Source organism: Marmota marmota, unplaced genomic scaffold, assembly GCF_001458135.2.
Source record: "Marmota marmota marmota unplaced genomic scaffold, marMar, whole genome shotgun sequence".
Lineage (NCBI taxonomy): Eukaryota > Metazoa > Chordata > Mammalia > Rodentia > Sciuridae > Marmota > Marmota marmota.
This window is the reverse complement of record NW_026000240.1, coordinates 33,589,134-33,598,675: the sequence shown is the minus strand read 5'-3', so window position 1 is coordinate 33,598,675 and position 9,542 is coordinate 33,589,134. Positions and strand designations below refer to the sequence as shown.

At 38.7% G+C, this 9,542-nt stretch overlaps 1 protein-coding gene across 5 annotated transcripts in view; it reads left to right on the top strand.

The window, feature by feature from the left end:
• LOC125613634 (helicase ARIP4-like) overlaps positions 1 to 9,542 on the top strand; it is a 143,481-nt gene that overhangs the window by 78,673 nt on the left and 55,266 nt on the right. For all 5 annotated transcript variants that reach the window (XM_048794646.1, XM_048794645.1, XM_048794644.1 and 2 more), the window contains one exon: positions 2,553 to 2,745. In XM_048794646.1, the coding sequence (XP_048650603.1) occupies positions 2,607 to 2,745 (139 nt within the window). In that variant the 5' untranslated portion in view covers positions 2,553 to 2,606. The remainder of the gene's footprint in view (positions 1 to 2,552; positions 2,746 to 9,542) is intronic.

The following is a 9,542-nucleotide window of genomic DNA, read 5'->3' as shown; positions in this document are numbered from 1 at the left end:
GCTCTCTCTCTCTCTCTGTTCAGAAGATAGAAGTTCTGTTTCAAATTTTTTGCAAATTACTCTGAACCTTAATAAGAAATTTCAGTCTGGAACAAGTTTTGTGTTTAATAATTAGAGACTTGTCTTAAGTTTTTATTTTGGGAGATGGGAGTCATTTGAGGGTGACCTGATTTTTTTAATGTGGTTGTCTGCAGCAGTTTATCTTGTAAAAGATTATTTACCTTGTCCTCTCCCTATCTTTTATTATGAAAACTTGGAAATATACAGAAAAATTGAAAGAATCAGTGGCTCCATAAGTTAACATTTTTATTTATATTTACATAGAACTGTCCACCTAGACATCTCTTTACTTTGTCCCCTTCCTACCCCAGAAAAAACATGACCTTAAGCTAATTGCAGTGGCTGCACACTTGTGATCTCAGGGACTTGGGAGACTGAGGCAGGAGGATTGCAAGTTCTCAGCCTCAGCAACTTAGCTAGACCCTGTCTCAAAATAAAAAATAAAAATCGCTAGGGGTATAGCTTAGAGGTAAAGTGTCCCTGGTATTCTATTCCCAATACCAAAAAAAAGAGAAAGAAAGAAAAAAAGATCATTACAGCTAATCAGCTAACAGTAAAGTGATGAGAAAGGGGATAGGGAAGGAGGGAAGTAGATAAACATACATAATTTTTGATATGTTGTAGACAGAGTACAGCAGGTTGGTAAATGAGGGAGAATAACCTGGATCTACTACAGACTTCTAGCTGTAGGATACAAACACATAATTCCCATTTAAATCATTCCCCTTAGAGGTTTACTGTTGGGTCAGGAGGTAAGAACAAAGAAAGTACACTGTTTTGCCAAGTAGCCCACATGAATCCTTCATTGAAGATTAATAATGTGGGATGGCCTGGCTAATGGAGTTCAGAAGAGAGCATATAATACCAGAAATCTAGGGCACTTTACAAAGGCTTCTGGGAAGAAATGGAATGGAACTGGGCCAAGAAGTAGGGAAGAACCAGAGAACAACAAATGTACAGGGGTTCACACCTGAGGTTCTCTACATGTCTGGGAAAAGTGACAATGTGGTGAAGTGCTAGCTGCTCACTGGAAGCCTTTCTTTCGGGTAATTGGACAACGAGCTGCCCTCTTTGTAGGGCTTAATGCCAGACCCTGCCCTTATCCAGACCTGACCTATTCCTTCTTTCCTGAGTGTTCCAAGTCAGCCTCCCTCCAGGGTTCAGCCCTTGTTGCTCATGGTGTATGGATCATATACTTCCATATGTCTCTATGGCTCCCTTGCTTCCTTCTGGCCTCTGCTTAGTGAGAACTTCTCAGCTAACCCTGTATAAAAAAAGCAGCTCCTCCTGGTATACACCAGTCCTTCACATTCTTTACATGCTTTGTTCTTCCTGCTGTGACTAGAATAGTGCTTGTGATTATAAATACATATATGTATATGAGTAGATAATATGGATTCAGGGAGTTGGTGCACAGGAAATGGGTGATGCAGTAAGAAATGAACAAATGGGATCCCTCAGCTTTTTTTTTTTTTTTTGATACTGGGGATTGAATCCAGAGATACTCTACCACGGAGCTATATATCTGCAGCCCTTTTTATTTTGAGAGTGTTCTAGTCAACTTTCTGTTGCTATGACCAAAGACCTGAAGAGAACAACTTAGAGGAGGAAAAGATTTCAGAAGTTCAGTCTACAGTCAGCTGACTCCATACCATATCTCTGAGTCCAAAGTGAGGCTTGACATCATGGCAGAAGGATGTGGTAGAGGGAAGCAGCTCAGGACATGGCAAACAGGAAGCAGAGAGAGAGAGAGAGAGAGTTCTTCCACCAAGAACAAAATATAAACCCTAAGGCAAGCCTCCAGTGACCTATTTCCTGTAGGTACACCCTATCTACCTATAGTTACTTCCCAGTTAATCCGCATCACTGGATCAATTTACTGATTAGGTTATAGTTTTGAATAATTGAAATCATTTCAGGTCTAAGCATTCTTTTAAATTTTTTAATACTTATTTATTAGTTTTCGGCGGACACAACATCTTTGTTTGTATGTGGTGCTGAGGATCGAACCCGGGCCGCACGCATGCCAGGCGAGCGCACTACGGCTTGAGCCACATCCCAGCCCCAAAGCATTCTTGCATTGTCTCACACCTGAGTTTTTTCAGGGAGAGGGGCTTATTCCTAAACCATAACAGGTAGGGTCTAAGTTGCCAAGGCTGGCCTTAAACTTGTGATCCTCCTGCTTCAGCTTCCTGAGTTGTTGGAATTATAGGCACCTAGCATAAATGAGAATTCTGAAGTATATGCTTTTGTTTTTGTAGTTATTACTTTATATTTTCTTGTCAAAATAGCCATAAGAAGTTTGAGCTGGCAGAGCTGCCAAAACATGTCTTGGGTAGTACAATCATAGAGAAGGTTGATATTGGATATGGTTAGCTTGCTTTACTGCTTAGAAAAACCCTAGGGAATTCATCTTAAGTATATTTTTCTTTGAAAGATTTGTGCTGCTAAGTGAAACCTTGGTGATTCTGATTCTTCTTGTCATCTCCAAGGACCCCTGCAGTGGACCATGAGTTGGTAATGCACACTGAGTACCACTGGGAGCCATGTCAGACGAATCCGCCTCAGGGAGCGATCCAGACCTGGACCCGGACGTGGAGCTGGATGATGAGGAAGAGGAGGAGGAGGAGGAGGAGGTGGCAGTGGAGGAGCATGACAGGGATGATGAGGAAGACCTGCTGGATGGTGAGTAGTAAAGGAAAGTTTTGCTTGTGGGAGCTTAGTGTTAGGTCATCCATATGAGAAGACATAGACTGAGAACTTAGCAAATGTGACCTCTTAATGCTGAATCTCAGAAACTGGATTCTTGTCTTCCACGTAAGCCTTGTTTTAGTATTGGAAAAACTTTTAGTGTTTAACTCATCTTTCACAACTGTAGAGCTCAGGTCCAGAGATTGAAAGGTAAGGTGCATTTGCCCAAGTCATGGTGAAGCAATGGCAAAGTTTCTGTTGCTTAGGGCCTCGCTAAGTTGCTAAGGCTAGCTTTGAACTCTTGATCTTCCTGCCTTAGCCTCCCAAGCCCCTGGATTACAGGTGGGCACTACTGTGCCCAGCTGAACCTTTTCTTTTCATCTAATATTAGCTTATTTGGGCAGTTACATGGCTTTTCAATGAATTCTGGCCTTTCATGATATAGGATTTAGTTATTCATAATACTAACTGAGGAATAGAGATTTTGTCTGATCATAATAGACCCACCCGCTGTGGAACTAAACATTGCATTAGATCATCATCACTTGAATCTGAAGGAACATAGGAAAATGTGCTCCATTCTTCAGATTCCAGGAAGATGAGCAGCAATCCATTCTCTTTGCTGATGTTACTATCATCATTTTTTATTCAACCATTCTAACAGCTTCTATATGGCTCAAATTAAATTTCTTTATACTGTCATTGTATGTTATACTGCCCAAATATCTGCTCTGTTTCCATCTTACTTCAAATAGGGAAATGGCCATTTCAGTTTTATTTGGCCCTGATGGCAGCAGTTTCTCTATTACTAGCTTATTCAGTTGGAGTCTCCCCTGAAGTGATTCTGTTGTTTGTTTTATAAGGCAGGAGTAGAAATAGTGGAAGACAGTGATGATGTGATAGTGCACCATCTTCTTTGGCTTTCATTTTTCTGGTGTTAAGAGTCCCCAGGTGTCTGAATCAGTTTTTTGCTTTTTATCATTTAGCTTCTGAGAATTATATTTTAGATAGCCCTAGGACTCCTGTAAGGTTCAGATCAGATTTTTGGTGCTGCTAGTGAGTATGATGGATATAAATAGAGTCTCCTCCCTCTTGGCTTCTTGGAATCTTCTTGCCAAAAGCTTAATGACAGTGGGTATCCATGGATTCTATATCTGAGGATTCAATCAGCTGTGGATTAGAAATATTTTTTTGGGAAAAAGTGTCTGTGCTGGATATACAGAAACTTTTTCTTGTCATTATTCTCTAAATAATACAATATAACAACTATTTGTGCAGCATTTACATTGTATTAGAAATTATAAATAATCCTTATTTTATAATTTACAGTACTGGGAATTGAGCTCAGGGGTGTTCTATCACTAAGCTATATCCCCAACCTTTTTTAAATTTTTAAATTTCTTTGTGGTGCTGGGGATTGAACTTTGTGCATGTGAGGCAAGCTCTCTACCAACTGAGCTATATCCCCAGTCCCCCAGCCTTTTTAAATTTTATTTTTGAGACTAGGTCTTGTTAAATTGCTAAAGATGGCCTTAAATTTGCAATCCTACTACCTCAGCCTCCTGAGTCACTGGGATTATAGGTGTGCTGCCACCATTCCTTGCCAGAGATGATTTAAAGTATATCGGAGGATGTGCATAGGTTATATGCAAATACTCTGACATTCTATATAAGAGCTTTAGCATCTGTGGATTTTCGTATTTGTAGAGGGTCCTAGAACCAATCCCCTGAAGATACCAGGAGGAGCTGCTTTTTTTATACAGGGTTAGCTGAGAAGTTCTCACTAAGCAGAGGCCAGAAGGAAGCAAGGGAGCCATAGANTATATATATATATATATATATATATATATATATATGCCACATTAGAATAATAGAATATTATTTAGACATAAAGAAGTATGAAATTATGACATTTGCCAATAAGAGGGTGGAACTGGGGAATATCATGCTTAGTGAAATAAGCCAATCCCAAACAACCAAATGCTGAATGTTCTCTCTGATATGTTGGTGTTAACACACAAAAAGAGAGGGAAGAGTAGAAGTTCATTGGATTAGACAAATGGGAATGAAGGGAAAGGTCGGGGGATGGGAATAGGAAACATGGTATAATGAATTGGACATAACTTTCTTATGTTTATATGTGAATATACAATGTAACTCTGTATCATGTACAACCTCAAGAATGGGAAGTTAGGGGCTGGAGATGTGGCTCAAGCACATGTGTGCGGCCAGGGTTTGATCCTCAGCACCATATACAAACAAAGATGTTGTGCCCGCCGAAAAATAAAAGATTAAAATCCTCTCTCTCTCTCTCTCTCTCTCTCTCTCTCTCTCTCTGAAGACTTTACTATTATTTATTTAGAAGTTTAGCAAGAATTTAATAGTAATTTGTCTCAGAATAGTAGAGCTATGCAACTGGGGTTTTGTTGTTTGCATTGCTGGGAATCAAACACAAGTCCTTGGCACATGATAGATAGGTGCTGTACCTACCATTGAGTTACACCCCTACCCTGCAATTAGCATTTTTAAATAAAAGAATATTTATTCTATTCTTGGATTAAATAATCTTAAAACACTGATATGATTTATTTCTATCACTTATGAAGTCCAGAGTGATAAAAAAATTTCATTAGATACTGTCTGTACAATTTTGCTTAAACACCTGTCTTGTCCTTCCTTCCTTGGCTTGTTATCATCCCCCAGTCCTAATGGACAAAGCAGCCAACTGTTCTAAAAATAGGGCTGGGTATGGTTAAACATGCTTGTAATCCCTGTGATTTAGGAAGTTGAGGCAGGAGGATTTTAAGTTCTAAGCTAGGCTGGGCAGTTTAGTGAGATACTATCTCTAAATAAAAAATAAAAAGGGTTGGGAATGTAGTTCAGTGGGACAGTGACCCTGAATTCAATTCCTGGTACCATACACCAAAAAAAAAAAAAAGAAAGAAAAATTTATGAATGGCTTTGAAAATCTGGTCTTAGCTGATAGAGTATAATGTGGCCTTTTTGTTTTCCACTTGGGATGATTTTTGCCTTCAGAAGATGGTTTACAATATTTGGTAAAGACATTTTGCTCGTCATGATTCCTGGGGGGTGAGGAGGGGATGCTACTGGTGTCTTATGGGTAGAGACCAGGGACACTGCTAAACATCCTGCAATGCATAAGAAAGCCTCAATACCCACTCCAACAATTATCTGGCTCAAATGTCAATGGGTACTAATATGTGAGAAACCCTTTCAAAATGAAAACTGTTACTTCAACCCATTTTATTTGAAGTTTCATCTCTGTTGGATAACAATAGCTTTCTTGTATATATATTTTTGTCATAGTTTACATAAACATCTAAACAATATTATTCCTTTCAAAGAACTGTCTTTTGGCTTTTGTAATATCCACTGTTGTGTTTATTTTCTTTGTAATTTCTACTTTATAATTTTCTGTCTACATTTTTGGGCTTATTTTGACTTTCAAACTCTTAAGCATATGCATAGATTGTTTTTGTTTTTTTTTTAATTTTTTTTTTAAGAGAGAGGAGAGAGAGAGAGAATTTTTTTATTTAATATTTATTTTTTAGTTTTTGGCGGACACAACATCTTTGTTTGTATGTGGTGCTGAGGATCGAACCCGGGCCGCACACATACCAGGCGAGCGCGCTACCGCTTGAGCCACATCCCCAGCCCAAGATTGTTAATTTTCAAATTTCTTTTTCTAATATGAGTATTTAAAACAATTAATTTCCCTTTACTGCATTTAGACATTCTTTATTTTACTAAATAGTTCTGACAGTCTTGTCTGAAAGGTGAAGAATATACATTTTACAGATGAGGAAACTGAGTCTCAGAAAGGAGATTGGCTTACTCTATATAAGTTAGCAAGAAAGTAGCAAAGCTGAGCTTTTGGTCTTCAAAGCGGTGTTTTTAAATTTTTGTGCAGTACTAGGGTTTGAATTCAGGAGTACTCTACCATTTAACAATATTCCCCCAAACATTGATATTTTTTATTTTGAGATGGGGGTTTTTTAAGTTTTGCCAGGCTAGCCTCAAATTTGGGATCCTCCTTCCTCAGTCTCCTGTGTAGCTGGGATTACAAATCAGTACAACTATAAGTATGAGAGATGCTAGAGAATGTTGAACTGTCTTTAATATAGTACTGGATATATTAGGGGGATGACCAGAGTGAGACTGGAGAGATGGCTTGTGGTTACACTATGAAGTTAAGAATTTGTTTTATAGGCAGCACAGAATTAATGGAAATTTTTTACTGAGGAGCACTCATTTGACCTTTGATTTTCATCTGACCTTTGATTTTAGAAATGTTACTCTAGTAGTTTCCAAAGAGATGACCTGTAAACAGGGAAGACCAATAGGTCTGTGGTAGAAATCTGTGGGAAAGGGTAATGAAGATTTAATCCTTTTGGGTCAGTTGATCTGGACAAGAGGAGTAAATGGTTATACCTGTTGCACTGGAATACATAGGACCTAGTCACTTACTGGATGTGTAGGGCAGGTTGAAGTGGGAATAGGTAAAGCCTGGGAGGATGATGAGACCTCTATAAATGTGGGAATACCAGTATAGGAAGTGTGTGTGGTGGGTTCTAAATACTTTTGGCTTTGCTTGCAGTAAGTGAGGATGTTGTCTGTCCCTTGATATTGAACTTTGACACCAACTTGTGGAATATTTGTCTAACTGGCTACAATAATAGTACATGGAGGTTTTGGCTATTGGAGAATAGCACCATGACGTTACCTTCAGAGCAACTCAAAAGTGAGGAAATGAGAGTGCTTTTTGTTTATAGCATGTCATGGGACTTATGGCATATTGTGAGGCATTTTGGATTTAGCTTGTCATTTAGAGAAATGACAGTTCATCATTCTCTAGCATCTGTCGTACTTATGGTAGTACCAATTTGTAATCCCAGCTACACAGGAGACTGAGGAAGGAGGATCGCAAATTTGAGGCTAGCCTGGCAAAACTTAAAAAGCCCTCGTCTCAAAAAATATCAAGGTTTGGGGGAATATTGTTCAATGGTAGGGTACTCCAGAATTCATTCCCTTCTTTTTCATTCCTCCTGATGTCTGTGCTGTGGGGTTTCCTCTTTTGAAATGGTGGGGAGAGGTGGGTGTCAGCATCAGGTTCCCCCACACACTTTTAAAAAATTTGTTCTTTTTAGATATACATGATAGTAGAGTGTATTTTGACATATTACACGTACGTGGAGTATAACTTACTCTAATTAGGATCCCATTTTTGTGGTGGTACATGATATGGAGCTTCACTGGTCGTGTATTCATATATGAAAATAGGAAAGTTATCTCTGATTAGCATCAGGTTTTGAACTTCTATTTTTGCCTCTGGGTACTAGCTTTCCTTATGCAATGGCTTTTCTTCAGTATTTTCTTCTAGCTCATTTCAGGGCCAATCTCTTCCCCCAGATAAAGTACCATGAACTATTTAGATGAAGGAAACTCCTGGGATAATTCAATTTTTGCCGCCCCCACCCCCCCCCAAAAAAAAAAAAGAAAAGAAAAAGTTTGTTCCTGGATGCTGTTTAGTGTATGATCCAGTGAAAGTATGGTATGGCTTATGTATGCACAGGTAGTATTGTATGTTTTCAGGACTTTGCTAGGGATTTTTTATGCGTGTCTTTATTATTCTTAATTTTTTTTTTTTTTAACTGGGGATTGAACCCAGGGTCGCTTACCATTGTGCTGCATATTCAGCCCTTTTTATTTTTTACTTTGAGATATGGTCTTACTAAGTTGCTTACGGCCTTGCTAAATTGCTGAAACTGGCCTCAAATTTTCAATCCTCTTGCCTCAGACTCCTGCGTTGCTGGGATTATGGGTATGTGCCACTGCACCTGGCTTTTTTTGTAGTTTTTTTTTTTTTTTTTGGTGTGTTTTGCTGGTTCCTTGATGTTACTATACTCTTAAGTCTGCAATAGACTCTTCCTTGAAGGCTCTGGTAATTTTAGGTGATAGAGTTTTTAGATGAGGAGGTATATTTCTAAGGTTCTGTCAGTCTGTATAAAAATCCTAACATCATTTCTCCAAAGTAGTATCTTATCTCCCTGAAATACAGAGACATGGGAGAATAATGGCAAGAGGAAACCCGGGTTTAATATGCACTAAAAGTTGAGGGCCAGGGGAAACTCTTAGAATTTAATATGTTCACTTTTTTTTTTTGTGGTGCTGGAGATTGAACCCAGGGCCTCATGCATACTAGACAAGTCCTCTATCACTGAGCTGTATCACCAGCCCTAATATGAGCATAATATGGCCTTCATAATATTTCTTATTAACATTCATCTGTATTTATGGATCCAGTTTCTTCTTTCACTCCAAAATTTCATTTGTTTTCCAGGTATATAATGATAAATCATACTGAATAATGAGATTCCTTTTCTTTCTACCACTGTCATTATATTTAGGGTATCCTTATTCTTACAAGAAAAAACAGATGCTTCTATTCTTTTCCTCTAGTGCTTTTAGTTGGTTACCTATGCCTGTACTCTGGTCTTTCTCTATTCTCTGACAGGATCTAAAGCCGCTACCACAATTTTCTTCTGAGAATACTCTGCTCATCAAAGCTCTTTGGTCCATGTTGTGGAAATACTGCTTCAGATAAGACAAGAGTAGGCTTTTTCTAAAGAAATTTTACTGGAGATGGGGATGTGGCTCAAGCGGTAGCATGCTCGCCTGGTATGCGTGCGGCCCGGGTTCGATCCTCAGCACTACATACAAAGAAAGATGTTGTGTCCGCCGAAAACTAAAAACTAAATATTAAAAAAATT